Below are 17,337 nucleotides of genomic sequence, written 5' to 3'. Positions count from 1 at the left end.
TGTTAAATGGACATAAAAAAGGGTTGTGTCCTGATAGTGCAGTTTTTGTCGCTGACCCATTTGACCACCCCTGTGATCCTGCTTTGTTTACAGTTAAACCTACCCCTTCACTTCCATACATGTACTCATCAACTATATCCTGAAATCAGACCATCTCCATTCAGATTCTATTACAGACACACACCATATCTATATTTTAAAAAAAATTCATTTCATTCATTCATTCATTCAAGATTTGTATAATTTATTCCTCTTACATTCCAAGTTAAAGTCCTCCATATATTATGGTCATCAACAGAATGGCCCATAGATATTGACTTCAGCTACACATAATAGTTTTGGTCAATCAAGATTTTACAAACTATTTGTAGTCAAAGGCAAAAGTAGATTAAGGTAGCAGCCTCAGTTATAACAATGCTACATGCAGCCTTCCCTGCTAGTGGTAAGGACAGTACTGGTCAGTTTTGTCATTACTTGATTGATCTACTTTAAGAACCCTAAACCCACTTATGCAATTTTAGGCGAGCTAGGATACAAGCCAATATACTGCTTCTCGTAGGACATAGTTTATTACATACTTCAACTAGGAGGCACATGCATGTAGTGACACATTCAAGATACTGAAATCCTTAACGAAATTATATCTCCTCTGCACCCAGACTTTTAATTTATCCTACCCTTCTCTTCCCCACCAGTGATTCCAGGATTAGGACTGTTATTATTATTACTAGTTTTATATGCTTGTTAAAGTTCGTACAAGATCGCTTGGCACCTATCTGCCCAACACCAGAATTTAGACTTGTGAGAACAGGAGAAGGAAGGAAGGAAGGCGGGCAGAGCCAACTCATACTGGAAAAGCTAAAAGTAATAATCATAATAAACGGTCCTTGAACAGAGCACGCTTTTACATCCAGGCTTGCCTGTCCAAGTGATGATGCCCACACACACGTGATATATTCTCTTCCCAGGAAACTCTCTTCTCCACTGGTCCCAGGGTCCTAGTGCAGCCCTAGTAAAGATATTCCTTCAGATTTTCTTCAAACGGCGCCAGTCAACTGGAGAAAATACACCAAGAGCGAAGCGACGACCAATCAGACCAAAACGGCGGTGTGACCTGGATCAGCAATGCAATTGGCCGCTCTACAGCCAGCTAGTAACCTCTCCGCCTCATTCATTGGGACGTGATTCTTTCTCTTCCAGCCAATCACAGATGCAAACGGAGCAAGGAGGCGTGGCTGCTTACTGCGCAGGGTCAAGGTGCCTTTGGCAGCGTGAGTTGCTGGTGTGATTTCTGGACGCCTAGCGGCGAGGCGGTCGCTAGAGGGAGGCTGCCGCTGAAAGCGGGACCTCGAGTCGCCCCGTTGTGGGGCTCGTCAGATGGAAGCGCCGGGTCTCTTGGACGGACTCCGGTCCCGGTTGTTCCCTGGCCGTGCGAGGCGGGCCTCGCGGCGTTCTGGCTGGGTTCTTCCTACGACTGTGCTGTGTGGCTACGGTTTCTTTGCCAACTTGCGACCGTCGGAACCTTTTCTCACGCCTTATTTGTTGGGACCGGACAAGAACCTCACAGAGACCCAGGTGAGATCTCTTCTCTCATTGGGTTTTCCCGATTGCTTAATCTGTAGGACTAGGCCGGTGCGTCGCCTCTGTTTGTTATCTCTGGTTTCGATGCTCATTTATAGGGAGAGTATTCTGCAACACGTGCCGGAACTTTTCTCGAGTTTTTTTTTTTAAAGTTTGGGGGTTGTATAGCCAACAATTTATAGTTTAAAGATTTATGCTCATCTTTTGGGGTTGAATGAAGTGCTCCAGCCTGTGACATCAGAATTACGTGCTATGTGGAATCGTGGGAGCGAAGAAAATAGTGTAATGGGCTGGAGAGGAATGTGGCATAGGATAAATAATAACAATTAGATCTGTGGTCTTTGCCCACAGCTCCTGAACACACAGGACTGTTTCTTGTGTTATTATTGCAGTGAGCACTGAGAGGGTTTAAATAAAATTCTTGGTTTTATGAACTGAACCACTGAGGTTTGTAAACTATCCAGCCTTAGTGCAGTGTCTTAATGGGACCTATGAGCCTTGACTCAACTGACTTCGGTCAGCTGACTTTCATGCCTAAGGCAGAAGGTTTCCCTCTCCTAATCCAGCAATTTAACTTTGAGTTAAAATCCATTGTCCTTTTGAACTGCAGCTCTCTTAAGATTTTCTGCTAAACCTACTGTAGTGTGGCAGTGAGGAAGTTTAGCTTAGTTTAGAGAGGGCTAACTTTAAAGCATGTCTATCTTGGCTGTAGTGATCACTGAGTGACTTTAGGCCAAATACTAGCTCTCATTTGGAACATAATATAAAGAGAAACTCATCTGTTTTGGATATAAATGTTATACAAAGCAAAATAAGCATCCTCTGTATACTTCTTGATCACAGCTGTTGGCCTTTGTTTTTAATAACATTTACAAAGTGTTCAGCACTTCATTGCAGACTCATAAACCATATCCCCATTGGGGGAGAGGGGCGGTAATATAAATCAAATCAAATAAATAAAGTAACTTGGCTGGTGTGGGGAGCTTATATAGAGCTTTGGCATGTATGCTTTGAATGTTAGGAGACTTTAACACTTGAGCTTGTCTCTGGTAGTGTCACTGAATAAAGTACATGCAAGAATAATCATTACAACTGTTTCCTGAAGTGAAATGTGCTGTTTCAGGTAGCATCTTTCCAATAGTAATTTCAACCTCCCAATCCTTAAATGATTAAAATATCACCATCTATGCATAAGGGAAGAGCTTGTGGGCCCCCTTAAGATTTGCAGAAATAAAAAATATTAGCTTGCCCCTGCAACAGCAGGACTAAGCCAGCCAGTAACCTTGGATTGTTGACTGTTGACTGAAGATGTAGCAGGGTCAGGTACGAGAAACACTGAACAGGACATTGTAACATTTCATTGTAGATCTCATTTTGAAAGGCAAACATTCAGAATGAGTCATAGGAACTTCTATTGAAGTAGAGCTGTTTAGTATTATAGGGTCAAATCTAAATGTTCTAAAAACCCCAAATTGTGTAAGTAGTCTGGTGGCTACTAAACTAAACAATGTTTAAAGTATTATTTGCTGAACTTTTCTTTATATTTTGTTCTGATGGCATGAGAAGAAAAGGTTAAACTTCATGGAAAACATGTAGAACGGCAAGAAAAGATATTAACATTTTTTTAAAGCTTTAAACATTGTTGGGGAATGTTCTAATTAACTCTGCTATGCTTCCAATTAATTTCCAATATTTCTGATCGTGCAAGGAGAATTGTTACTTGGCACTTCCCTTGGTAATCGGATTATTGAACTCCATCAGTTTTACTTCTGAATAGACCTGTATCTGCAAGGATTTAAGAACGTGTGGAGGAAGATTTTCAATGCGATATCTGACCATCAAAGAAGCATCTGATGTAGAATTTGTGAAGCTGATCCTTGACATAAATTCCATAAGTGTCATGGCACAAACTATTTTTAAGCTGGATAATTCTATTTCATTAATATTGATTACGACATTTGAGGAAAGTTTTGAATTTATGCAGTTACAGTGCATGCAGCTTTTGCAAGTCACATTATCTGGATGGCTGCAGATTACAGAACTTAACTTTTTTTCTTGATGTTTTTGGGTTTTGCCAAGTGTAGATTTAAAATGGGCAATATGACATAAACTCACACCACCATCCTCATTCATACCTCATGGCTAAGCTATACTATAGATTCATAGGTTGAATAAACCAACTAGTACTGCCATGTTTGACGGTGTTTCTCAAATATCTTAAACTTGGCCCACTCTTCCATTCCATCTTCCCAGCATCTGTGATTTGTTCTCTTGGTAAATATGCAGAATCCTGCCCGATGGCTATTTATGTGTAGCTCACACCTATTGCATTCAAGAGGCTATAGCTTGAGGTATTAATCTTAACAGAAATGGGCAGAAGATACAGTTATGAATACAGAAAGATAAGAACAAATTAACCATCTTTTTGGACTCTGTTCTTCTGAAATCAAAGTAGAATAATGTTGGGAACTAGAACATAATTTTCTCCTATAAATCTAGGTTGGTTGGTAAGTGTCTCTGCCAAAAGGCATCTATCCTAATGTTTCAGGAAATGGGAGAAATCTTTTCTCTACCTGGTATTCAGATGGTGCTGACTGGAAAAAAGGCTCTCCTTTACCAGAAAGCAAAGCTAAGACTGTTTTCTCTGCATGGGGACATTTTAGCTCTGTCTTCTGACTGAGGTAGAGTTATCCGTAGAGTTATCCATTTCCAGTCAGCTCCATCTTCAGTGACCAAGAAGTACTGTAACCTCTTAACTGTAATTGATTTTAATTAATTTAGATTGAATGTAGGTGTAATGATTGCCTATTCTAATATGCATCAGACTCATAAGCAGGAATTCAAAGATATCTGATTTATTAAAGAACAGCATGCAGGATCACAAAGAAAGCTGAGAATGGTAAAAGCGTGGGTAAATTCAAACTAAAAACCCTGGGTGAAAATGAAATCCCTCCCCCCTTAGAATCTTCCCAAGTTCACAATCCCAGGTGCTCCTAACGGTTTCTGATGGTCTGTGGGAAAAGTCCTTGAACAGACAAAATAACCCAAACACATTCCATTGTCCTGATTCCACCTACAGAGCTTGGTACAAGGTCTCACAGCAGCTCCCTCCCAAACAGAAACATGCGTCAGCGCCATGGCATGTGAAACGTTACGATGTATAAACTACATTGGAACAGTGAACATGACAGTAGGTTTTATTCGGCTGTGGTCACTTCTTGGCCCTGGCTACACCCACTTTTTGGAATACATTTCCAGCATGGCCTACTTGGTCTTCCCAAGGGTCAATTTGCCCACTTCTGTTGAAACATTATGGATTTTATTGCAGAAAGGAAAATGTTTTAAAATAAAATCTGACAGTTTTCAAATATTGCTAGGAAATACTCAGGTATTGTTGTTGAGATACCTGTTCCTATAATGTGAATTTTCCATTTTATAAAGTTAATATTCTCTTTTTTTTGTAGGTCTTCAATGAAATTTATCCAGTATGGACGTACTCGTATTTAGTGCTGCTATTGCCTGTTTTCCTGGCCACAGATTATCTCAGATACAAGCCTGTCATCCTTCTGCAAGGACTAAGCCTTATAGTGACATGGTTTATGCTTCTTTACTCCAAAGGAATTCTAGCTATTCAGTTCCTGGAATTCTTCTATGGATTAGTGACTGCAACAGAAATTGCTTATTACTCTTACATTTATAGTGTTGTGGACTTGAATTTATACCAGAAAGTCACAAGCTACTGTCGAAGTGCTGCCCTTGTGGGTTATACCGTAGGCTCTGTCTGTGGGCAGATCCTGGTGTCTGCTGTAGGATGGTCTCTGTTCAGTTTGAATGTGGTGTCACTCACTTCTGTATCTGTTGCTTTTGCAATAGCTTGGTCTCTGCCCATGCCACAGAAAAGCTTTTTTTTCCACCATCACTCAAGCCTCCAGGTCAGTAAGGAGATGAAGGTTTTAAATTATAAAAATGGAACGATTACCCGACATGATCCTGCCTTAAAGAGGGTTCCTGGGTGGGAAGATGTTGAATTGGAGGCTCCCTTAAATATAGAAGAGTGTCCTGCAGAGGAGCAGGTAAGCACTACTGCTTTTGAGGTGTGTGTGCAAAAAAGGTCTGCCATTAAGCACATATCTTCAGTTAGGTTAATTGCCAATGATCAATAGTTTGTTATGCCTTTGTTGCTTCTGTTTATCATTTCAAATTCTGGTGAGGGGATCTTAAGCATAGTTGTGTTGGTGGGATCCTATTGCCTGCCAAAACAAGGGCATTTCAGAATATAAACCAACCAAATATGCCAATATGCACAAAATAAATCTGGTTATTGGGGAAAGCAACTTTTGCAAAAAATAGTGATGTCTACTTAATTTGGAAGACACACTCCTAGCTATTTAAGAATCAGATCTTCCAAGAAGAGTTAAGGAAAGCTGTGGCTAGCCTTTAGGAAAATGTCAACTATAAGTCCAAGAATAGAGAGTAAACAATTTAATTTGGTAAGAATAGAGATGCTGTTTTATGGAGAAACTTCAAGAAAATTTGCAAAATGTAGTGGACCCCAAAGAGGCATTTTAGCAGACTGGAATATTTTGTTATATTGCAAACAAAGTGATTTCTTATAAAGATATATTTTGGGTAGAATTGTTAAGCTCAATAGGTAATGGAAGAGATTATCTTTCCATGGCATTAATGGCCTACCCTAAAGCTGCTTCCATAGCAAACAATTACCATAAAGCTGAGGAAGCTATCCTAAGTAGATGAAAACTACTTGTCTTTCTTTTTGTTGCCCTGTTGGCAATTTTCTAAACTTTCCCACATAGTAAATACTCTGCTATTCATCTTCCTATATTGATTGAAGAAGATGCTCCTCTTAATTGATAAAACTGCTAAAGAAGCAGCAGAAAGTAGTATAGCTACTTTAGCATCATTTGTGTGGGATCAACTTAGGGCAGTGGTAGACAACCTTTTTTTGCCTACTGGTTAAAGGTGTATGATTAAGAACATGTTAGTGTCACATTAATAAGTAGAGTGATTTTTTTGTGGCCCCTTTAAAGGTACAATGTAAGTTCTGTTTGTTGTGAAAATATATTAGGGTTGTGCAAAACTTCAAAGAGTTCAATTACATTATATCACTCTTACAAATTGGGCAAACATTGTTGATTATTGTTGACCAGCCTTCCAAGCTTGGGTGCCCTCCAAGCTCATGGACTTCAGTCTCTGGAATTCACAGCCAGTATGGCCACTGCTGAAGCTTTTAGAAGTCCACAGATCTGGAGAATGCCCAAAGTTGCTGCAGACCAGCCTTCCTCAAGCTGTTGTCCTTGAGATGTGTTGAAGCAACTTCCATAATGGTGTAACTACCAAGAATGTTGTGACTGCAGTTGGTATAAATACAATTGATTGATAGATAAGACAGTTGGGGGTATATAAGAATTGATATTGAACACCAAATTGGGAAAGGCTGCTATAAACAGTGCTGAATTAGTTGAATAAATGGACTCAGCATAAGACAATTCCCAGTGTTTGAATCTTGTTTCTCTTCCAGGGTATACACCTAGCTAGACATATACTTAGGAAGTTGAATGGTAGCTTAGTTATCTAGTTCTCTGCAATAAGATGGCTTGTCCCCATCTGCTACATACTGTTGTCCCTGTCAGAAATGCTACAATGTCCCCAAATATCTCACTACTAATTTACCTGGAATATTTCCACCATAGCTTGCTAAGAAAGCTCTCTATAAGTTTTCAAGTGAGTTTCTTTGTGCTAACAGAGAGGTATTTCATCCTGCCTAGGGTGCTGAAATCACACATTCTGTTAAACCAGTTTGTTTCAACCATGATCCGTTGAACAAATTATAATCCTGCTAGGCCAAAATCAAACAAGCTGATGGCTTCCTATAGGAATCTCAAATTATTACAAAAGCCACAACACTGAAGCCTTTTTGTGCATTGATAAAAAAAAAGTTTCTAGTGAGTTGCAGATGAAAGATACAATGATATGTCACTAAACTTAATGTTATTAAATTTAAAAAAACCTGCCTTTACTGCAAAACCAGGCTACTTTTTTGCCATTTCACTTGGGCTGCTTGTCTGGCAGCATTTTTCATTAACCAGAAAGCCAATATTTAATTTCCTTGTTGAATAACAATATAAAGCTTTTGAACCTAATCACCTACAACTTGATAGGAGCTATTCCTCACAAGAGGCTACTATCCCAGAAATTAATCTCCAATTCTGCCAAGAAATAAAGATGGCAATTCTATTTTTTTTTTTAAAAAGTCTTCACTTTGGCATGTATCACCCTTTCACAGAAGGCTATAATTCCCTCAGATTTACTGTATCTGAACTTCAGATTACTTTTAATGGAAAGGCTAAAAACACATTTTGTCACACAGGGAAAAAAGGAGATTGCCACTTGGCATATTTCAGTTATCATTAATGGAGAAGCATGGTTATTGGAATTTATGAGTTAACCCTAAGCCTCATCTACCTTGTAAGGCTAAGTAGAAAGTAGCTAACCTCAGGCAGAAACTGGGACCAATGTTTTTGGGATAAAGACATAACTTGGTGCCAGGAAGGGGCTAGATCAGTGCTGTGCTGGAGCCCCCATCCAGGTGTGGCTCCTGAGTGAAGAGTGAAGGGTGAAGAATAGTCTTGAGGAAATGTTCTGTGGAGAGTATATATTTAAACCTTTTTAAAATATATTTGAGTAGAGGACGATAGGCAAATGTTTTTCTTGCTTAGTGTTTCTATCTGATAGACCTTATATGTGGGCAATAAATGTACATGTTTGTCCCATTATCAGGAAGTTAGTGTTATTGTTTTATTGTAGAATACTAGAAATATTGTTAATATTTTGATAATATTTTAAAACCAAACATATAGTTACAGAACAAAGGAGTTACCCGTAATATTAAGAACTCTTGCCTGATTCAAGTATGGATGCAAAATTTTGGCTTTTTGTAGATGCATTGAAATTTTTCATTGTTTAATATTACTATCATGCGTAGGCAACTGACAGTGACAGCAATGCTGTCTGTATATTACTCAGAGACTTTACTCTGAATATACAGATAAGTTTACCCCTTTTTTGGCGAGTTCTATCCACACTACAAGTATTACTTGGGTTATGATGGCAGTTGGGACCAGAATTTCTGTCAATGAGTGATGCAGTCATAAAGAGTGATGTCACGTGACTACGCCACTTAGCAATGGCAGTTCTGGCAGTCCCTGGTTACCATTGTTAAGTGAGGACCATACAGGTCATTAAGCAAGAACTTCATGTGATCATGACTTCTGAGTTCTTGCCTGCTTCCCCATTGATTTTGCTTGTGGGAAGCCAGCAGGGAAGGTTGTAAATTGCAATCCCATGACCATGGGATGCTGTAATGGTTGGAAATCTGGGCCAGTTGCTAAGTGTCTGGATCGTGATCACATGACCGTGCAGGTGCTGCAATGGCTGGAACTTCAAGGACCGGTCGTAAGTACCACCCGTTGAGTTTAAATGGTCAGTGAATGAGTGGTTGTTAGACAAGGACCACTGTACTGAAAACTTTTGTGAAAAATGCTCTACATATCTCTCTTCTTTACTCTACCACAGTATTAATCCCCATGGTACTGAGTATACAAAGAACACTTGGAATTTTTATCTTGGTTGTAGTCACAGTGATCCTTTGAGATAGCCTGTGGTTGTTTTTTATTTATGGAAAGTAATTAAGGCACAGAGAAGTACATAGCAAGGTCAGTAGTATGGCGGAGATCAGTGATATGAATTCCAAACTTTCTTGTTCAAAGCTACCATATTTAGACTGCCACTAACTCTGTTATCCAACTATATTGTAAATGTTTGCCCACACCAAGCTGGAGCACAGATACCTATTGTTTGCACATGGTAAGTAATCATGGCTAAAATAGATGGCCTATTACTTCTGCAACAGCTGGTGATAGTTTGCTTGTGCATCATCTCCATTAATGTCAAGCAAGCTCAGCCACCACATGTTATTCAGACTTCTAAGTTATACAAAATTATTTAACGGACTTATTAAAACCTGTCCGTTGCTTGCTTTATTTTTAAGGTGGTAAAAGGAAAGACAGCATTTTCAGAACTGTGCAAAAAACATTTGAACTTGCTTGGATTTTTATGAAATGAAAGTAGTTGTGTGCTTCTGAAAGCCTTGGGAACAAAAGGGAGCCTGTCTGATGCTGACAGAAAAAAGCTTTATCCATGAACTGAATGCCAGCTTCGGAATGATTGGTTGAAATACCCTCCAGTGTAATTGCAAATTATTGCATAAATGTCACTGCACCTCAATAATTCAATCTAGTGGAAGGATCCCAGGGTGTGCGAAGACGTGCTGGGTGAAGAAAGCAATATATCTATCCCTTTTACAATTTACCCTGTGCAGGATTATCGATAGCAGAATATTGTCCCTGGAGCTGGTGATACCAGATCTTCCCAAATTAACTGAAACACACAATTATGTGTTACAGGCATTTAATGTTACTTTCTAATATTTCATTTAGTAACAGAAATAAGCACACAAGAAGAGTTAATCGTATGCTGCAACAAGCAGAACTGTGGTCAGAGAGTGATTTGCTCTGTGGACTAACATTCACAAATGACAAGCATTCATAGTTGCCACATATGAATGAATCATTGTCCTCAAGTAAGAATACAGAACTGTAGAAAGCCCCAGCACTTCCTCTGCACCTAAGGAGAAATGAGAACTCGCTGTGATACCTGTTGCGCTTTCTCCTGAAATATATTGACTATATTCTTGAGGCCTATCTGGATCTGTACTATTCCAGTTGTACCATGGTAAATGTAAGGGACAATTCTGGTATATTTTTGTTGAATGTTTTTGTTTAATCTATACAGGAACAAAAGGTGGACATTATGAACATAATGAAAGAACTCTGGCAGGATTTCTTGCAATGTTACTCTTCCTGGCCTCTGCTGTGTTGGTCTGTATGGTGGGCCCTGTCAACATGTGGCTATTTCCAGGTCATAAACTATGCTCAAGGCATGTGGGAAATTGTGCCGTCTTCTCAGACCTCTGAGAGATATAATGGTGCTGTGGAAGCTGTTTCCACATTGTTGGGTAAGCTGTTTCTTAACTCAGTTTTCTTCTGATGGATGATGCATATTGTATTTTGCAGTTGTCAAAACTACTAGTTCCTAATTTGTGGAAAGGCCCTGTTTAAGCAGCACTCTAGTACATTGCTGTTAAGTGAGTTTATGTGATGTGTTTATAATTAGTTGTTTTTATTACCAATTTAGTAATATGTTTTAAAATACTAGGTGGAGATAATAGTGTTTACAGAGCCTCCTGGAGAAGATACCAAAATACATGTACTCAAAATAGTTTTGTCATATTCATGTGTGTACATTTTCAAAGTAATGGCAACTGAAAACATATAGTTATGGCTAAACAAACTTTCCTGCACAATATTTTGAGTAATGATTTCAACAGCTGAGAAGTATCCTACATGGATCAACTCCACCTGTTTTATTTTCACCTCTCATGCCCATCATCATACATTAGTAAAAGCTCTAAAGATTACTCCAGAAACATACTAGACAGGCTGTAAGGAGAGTCTTTTGTACATTCAAACTGTATAGTAAACTTGAGATCTTCAGATACTTTACTTTTAGAGAGCCCTTTTTACATTGATTTGTCTCTCAAGTGATGGGTTGTTTGTCTGCACAAGATTGTGAGGTATTGCATTAGGCTGAATTTCCATATGAAAGAACTAGCCAGACTAATTATGTCAATTGGAACTTGCAGTCAAAGAACCAAGATTGTTAATCCTGTGGACACATTTGGAAATTACAGGAACTATTTTGGAATCTGGCTTGTTATAAGGGACTAATAACTTGCCCAAGCAAACAAGTATAAGGCAGATGTTGTGTTTCAGCTCCACATTGTAATTACATAGTTGACTCCCCAAATCACAACAAATCCTAGTTTCCTTCTTTCTGCTAATGTGAGAGTCAGGTAGCAAATATTTAGCAAAGTTATTACCGACTTCTATTTTCTGATTTTGATGCCTGGAAGATTCCTTTGAAAAAGTATTCAAAATATATGCTGGACATAAGTATTCGTGTACTCTAACTTGTTTGGGTTTTGCATTTGCAGGTGCTGGGGCTGTGTTTGCTGTGGGACACATAAAAATATCTTTCGTTACCTGGGGTGAATTAGTTTTAGCTATGTTCTCCCTCTTCATTGCTGCAGCTGTGTGTATCATGGACACTGCTCATAACATCTGGATCTGCTATGCTTCCTACATGGCATTTCGAATTGTCTACATGCTACTCATTACAATTACAACGTAAGTACCTGCTTGCAGACTTCGTCAGTTTATAAATGTTCTATCTTGTCATTCCTCAGTTAGATACCATCCATCTATGGTGAGACTGCAAATCCCAGACATTCTAAATAATCTAATGAGAGTGCTATCCCAGTACATATGGAATGTACCACATTGGAGGGAATGTTGTCATAACTAAACTTAGCTTTGGGAGTTAACTCACTGTGTTTATCTGAAAGCTTCAGTTTTGTCACAACAAAGCCATAAAATAGCCATGAGTTAAAAACGTAGAAAGGTTGGCAACCTGTGTTTCACCTGGTGAATTGCAAATTGTATCAGAACAATATAACAAAGACCAGTGAATTTGTTTAGTTAAAATGGGGCTGGAAGTTGGGAATGTAAGGAAATATATCTACATCTTATTATAAACTTGTTGTAGATGTGTTGCCTGTGAAGAACTGCATATCTGGAACCTCTAACCTAAGCAGATGCTGGACTAGTATACTAATCTTGTATGGGTAGCAGATGAAGAACTGTTTTAAATGTCAGCATAGATATGGGGAGTGCTGCATATCTGAAGGTTGAAACTGAATATCAGTTTATGAAAAAGAAAAGAGTATGGTTATATGTGGTACTTTTTGTAATTCATTCATTCATTCATTCATTCATTCATTCATTCATTCATTCATTCATATTTTATATAGCCGCCCCTCTCAAATCAGTGACTCTGAATGGGTTGACTGATAGACAAAACTGACCTTCTGATCTTCAAACTTCCAGGGAAGGTCTTTCATCTCCCCAGAAAGGCATTTAATGCTGCAATGATTGCTGCATTGCTGGATTTTATTTTCAGCCCTAGCTATTTGGTTCTTTCCAGCTGTGTTCAGGTTTAACTGAATGTTCCCTTACTTAGTTATGCATCTGAACTCTTTTCTTCCATTATCTATAAATTTTATATAATTTTGAAAGCCATAGTCTCCTTTAAGTTCTTGGCTGTTAATATTCATGTACCTCATCAGTCCTCCCGAAATTGAATTTCTGCTATAGTTATTTGCTTTATATTCTCCCTTTCTGCCTAGAGGGTGCTAAGTTAGTGAAAGCAGTTCAATTTCTTTGAATTTCCCTTTTATATTTGGAAGGGAAATGTTATTTTAGTTTGTGGATTAATGAATTAAGTTAGGGTAAGTAACAACAGGAGTAAGTAACAACATACAGTAAGTAACAACAGAAACAGTCTGTGTTGTTTGCGGACAACCAATCTGACTTCTCAAACTTGATCCTCTTGTCTTTTCCTAGGAGGAAATAGAAGTGTTTTCTTTTTGCATAAAACAGGAAAAATTTGTTCCTTATTTTCTCTTGTTCAGAGAAACCACTTTCACTATCCTTTGCCCAGAGGAAATAGTAGAGAGGGTGCAGCTTCAGTTCAAGGGGTGGAGCTTTTAGGAAGGGGCTCTCTGTTTCCTAAACTCCAACACCTTATATCAGCTGAGCCTTCTGGGAATAGAATAGGGATGGGGGGGTTCCCCAGTCCTGGCCTATGAAAATATTTAAGGACAAATTAAATATAGTTTTGTGCAGTTGATTCTCATTATTCACGGATTCCGTATTTGCAAATTTGCCTGCTTGCTAAAATTTATTTGTAACTCCAAAATCAATAGGTGCACTGCTTTTGCAGTTACTGTATTCGTGGACATGCATAGAGCAGTGAAAAATTTGAGTCACCTGACATGCATGTTCTTAGTCGAGGTCAAACAAGGCGATGCTCTGCCTTCTTGTTTCAGCTCTCATACTGTAAGCAGGTATCCTGTATTTCCCCTTAGAGCAAAGGTATTCACTAATTCAGCGTTTGCAGTGAATTTATAGAATGTAACTACCATGTAACTAGATAGAATGTAACTACCAGCCATATTTTAAAAATGGAACCACATTTTTGAGTAAAAACAAGTTTGATGGATTTCATTTTTTTAAAAAATAAAGTGAAAACAGGTGAATTAGAAAACTTTTTTTTGCCTGCAGGTTACTTTCCCATAGTCCCTGTTATTTTTTTCCTTTTTCTCACTTTGGGGTTTGATACCATTCAGAACTCTTGGGTAGAAAGGCTGTAGGGAGATAAGCCATATGAGAAAAGAAGACAACAGTCTCCTCCCTCATATTCTCTCTTTGTTTTTAAGATTCAGAAAGGTCTATGTGTGAAATGTATGGAACTCAAACACTAAAAAATATACATAACTAATATGGTTGTATCTTGAAGATTAGCCTGCAGGTGATGAATGAAATATATTGTGTCTTTAAGTTCCATTTTTCTTTTCTTTTTGTGAAGATTCCAGATTGCTACAAATCTAAGTGTAGAGCGGTATGCCCTTGTATTTGGTGTCAATACTTTCATTGCACTGGCATTGCAGACAGTGCTCACATTGATAGTTGTTGATGCAAGGGGTCTTGGCCTTGACATAATCACGCAGGTAAGATTTATTCATTAATTTTGATTGGGTGGGAAGAGAATAGATAGCTTTCCACAGCCTGCTACCTTGCAGAGATGTTAGACTTCAGTTCTCATAAGCTCCATGCAGCATGTTATTCTCCAACATCCACACAGCACCATTTGGGAAGGCTACCTTTGAGTATCTTCAAGGTGGGAGAGACCTGATAATTTGTCCTTTGGAGATAAATAATACATTGCCCTCTACATGTTGGGAGATTTTTTTTTTTACATTCCTCAGACACATCTGAATTTTTCTATTTTTAGACATACTGAACTGCCAGGATGTTCAACAGATGCAATAATGCCAATTACTATTTATGTTTTGTTTAAAATTGAATTGCCTCTTGGCTTTGGCTTTGTTTTTAACATTCCTAGAAATACACTAAAAAATATACAGTGGGTGAACAGAATACAGTCTAATTTGCCCTCTGTCATCACAAATTGTGGCCCATGTATCTCATGTCCACACGGGGAGGAACAGACTTCAGCTCAGTCCTGACAAGACAGTGGCTATGGCTGTTTGGGCCTCCAGGGTCAGTGACATTTTCTTAGATCTGAGACTGTTGCACAGCTTGGGAGTCTTCTTTGACTCATAGCTACTGCTTAATGAGTAGGTGGCAGCTGTGGCCAGGAGGGCCTTTGCACAGGTTCGTCTTGTGCAGTAGTTTGCCCATTACTTGACCAGGAGTCCCCTCAGACAGTTAGTCACCTCATGACTGGACTATTGCAGTGCCTCTATTGGGGCTGCCCTTGAAGACCACCCAGAAGCTACAGCTGGTCCAAAATGTAGAGGTGCGAGCAGTAACAGACACTTCATGTTATGCCCATGTGTCATAGCAGCTACGTGAGCTGCATTGGCTGCCAGTTGGCTTCCAGGTGCAATTCAAGGTACTGGTCATCACCTATAAAGCCTTTCATGGCATAGGGCCTGGCTATCTATGGGATCACTGATCTCCGATCATTTCTGTCCACCTGGAGTGGGTGCCCTCCAGATCACTTCAATTAAACACCATCTTGGGGGACTCAGAAAGTGTGCCTTCTCTGTCACAGCCCCTGCCCTCTGGAATAGCATCCCCCCCAAGATATGTAAGGCACCCCCGTCTTAGAGTTCGGGAAGCTCTTAAGACCTGGCTCTATTTCCAGGCTTGAGGTTAGCAGAGCCCCTTTTGTGGTTTTGATTGCTATTTTTTTCCTTGGGGCTGTTATTCTCTGTTATGTTTTTAATTGTTTTCGGATGTTGTAAGCCACCCAGAGTCTTCTGGAATGGGGTGGTTATAATCTAATAAATAATGATAATGATCCCTGAGACAGAAGATCTGAAGGGTGCCTTCCCTCAGTTGTGTTAAAAAAAGACTAAATTAATTCCTTCTACCACAGCAAATTAAGTTGCTTTAACCTGTCTCACAATTGTATCTGCTATGAGAAAAGTCAGCGAACATCAATTCTCCAATTACTAAATCTTCTTTTGTTTTTTCTAGTTCATGATCTATGCTGGTTATTTTGCTGCCATATCAGTAGTATTCCTGATAAGTGGCATATACAGTATTGTCAAGAATTTCTGGAGAATGGAAAGGAGAAGAAATGACACTGTTGCAGATGGTGCTTAAAATGAACTAATTTGATATCTGGTGGAGGAAATCTATTTTTAAATATGATGGTTCATATTTATTCAACTGCTGTTACTTTAAAACTGTTACCTGAATTGTATTTGGTTATATTTATACTATATTAGTAGCATATATTAGAAATAGAATACTTGTCTTACATAAGTAAGAATGCTGTATTTAACAAAACAGCTTCAATATGCCTTTTGAGGACAAAGTCTACATGGGGACAAATCTTCCTGTTTTTTCTTTAGCCAGACAAGCCATAAAACTGTAATTGGAAAGTGATGGTATCCTAGTCTATGCTTTCAGTGCTCTTAATATGTTGGGTTTTAGGAACATAGAACTGGGAGGCACTGCAATAGAACTGCAGTCAGCAGCATCCTTTGAAACAAATTGGCCGTGGCAGGATACTGCACAGATTTGGTAGATGCACAGTCATGAATAGACAGCTAGACCTTTCTGTATGTGTACCCAAAACATTTTTCACACTGTAGTGTGATTTTGGTATATTTTAAAGATTTTAGTTCTCTTTTGCTACTCCTACTGATCATGTCCAATAGATTTGATTTGCTGACTTCATGAAATGTCAGTTGTATATCTTAATTCATAGATGTTATGAGGTAACGGATAGGAAAAGCAGTAAACCTCCCATGGTTCAAATATGGGTTGTCACTTGGATAATTCTATTGATTATATTAGGCTTTTCAGCTTCTCCAAAGAAACTCTTAAATTCCTGTATTTATGCTGTTGATAGTCAACTTTCACAATGTCTGAAAAAAAGAAATGGCAGCTATATCATTCTGCATTATTTGTACAAATAATAGAAATGGTCTTGATTGCTGTTTCTGCCAATAATGATAGTATTTTTGAATTGTGGAACAAATAGATGTGACAGCATCAAATAAGAGATCATTATTTTGATTGTTTTCTGTGCCTTTTAATAAATCCATAATTTGGATTTATTAAAATCCTCTGGGTACACTTGGGGTGATTCCTTGAGCCTTCTGGGACTTTCTGAGTAGACTGTAGATATTTCATAACTAGTAGGAAAAGTGCTGAGAAACTCAGACAGTTCTATTTATCCTTTGACTTTAGGGAAGGAAGATTTTTAAGGCACTATTTCATTTATATTTTTTGGTTTTGGGGGAAAAAGAAAAAAGGCTGTTATCTGTTTTCTATTCCCTTCCTGTCCAGGTACATTGTCTATATTCATTTCCCGTGAATGAATAGCAAACCATAAAATAGAATAAATCCATATACAGCAGGATTTGCTTCAGGGTGCTGGAGTAGTTGTTAAAGATATTAGCCCTGGCCATGTGATGAGAAAGCTACACGTGCAATCTCTATGTGAAAAGTTACATCT

At 38.6% G+C, this 17,337-nt stretch overlaps 1 protein-coding gene across 2 annotated transcripts; it reads left to right on the top strand.

The window, feature by feature from the left end:
• The first annotated feature begins 1,311 nt into the window (after positions 1-1,311).
• Positions 1,312-17,231, top strand: SLC19A2 (solute carrier family 19 member 2). 2 transcript variants are annotated; one of them, XM_063305640.1, is made up of 6 exons: positions 1,312-1,575; positions 5,046-5,513; positions 10,453-10,675; positions 11,714-11,906; positions 14,206-14,347; positions 15,846-17,231. In XM_063305640.1, the coding sequence occupies exons 1-6, from the start codon at positions 1,378-1,380 to the stop codon at positions 15,972-15,974; spliced, it is 1,353 nt and encodes a 450-aa protein (XP_063161710.1). In that variant the 5' UTR covers positions 1,312-1,377; the 3' UTR covers positions 15,975-17,231. The 2 variants fall into 2 exon arrangements, with proteins under 2 accessions (XP_063161710.1, XP_063161709.1); XM_063305639.1 differs by having other exon boundaries at positions 5,046-5,654.
• Positions 17,232-17,337: the final 106 nt, after the last annotated feature.

Source organism: Candoia aspera, chromosome 5 (genome assembly GCF_035149785.1).
Source record: "Candoia aspera isolate rCanAsp1 chromosome 5, rCanAsp1.hap2, whole genome shotgun sequence".
Classification (NCBI taxonomy): domain Eukaryota; kingdom Metazoa; phylum Chordata; class Lepidosauria; order Squamata; family Boidae; genus Candoia; species Candoia aspera.
Note: the sequence above shows the minus strand (reverse complement) of the source record. Positions and strands in the feature narration are given on the sequence as shown.

Excerpts from the sequence above, each read along its gene's own strand:
- SLC19A2 (XM_063305639.1), top strand. The coding sequence starts at position 1,378 with ATGGAAGCGCCGGGTCTCTTGGACGGACTCCGGTCCCGGTTGTTCCCT. Across the intron at positions 1,576-5,045 it reads AGAACCTCACAGAGACCCAG|GTCTTCAATGAAATTTATCC; the intron begins GTGAGATCTCTT and ends TTTTTTTTGTAG. Across the intron at positions 10,676-11,713 it reads AGCTGTTTCCACATTGTTGG|GTGCTGGGGCTGTGTTTGCT; the intron begins GTAAGCTGTTTC and ends TTGCATTTGCAG.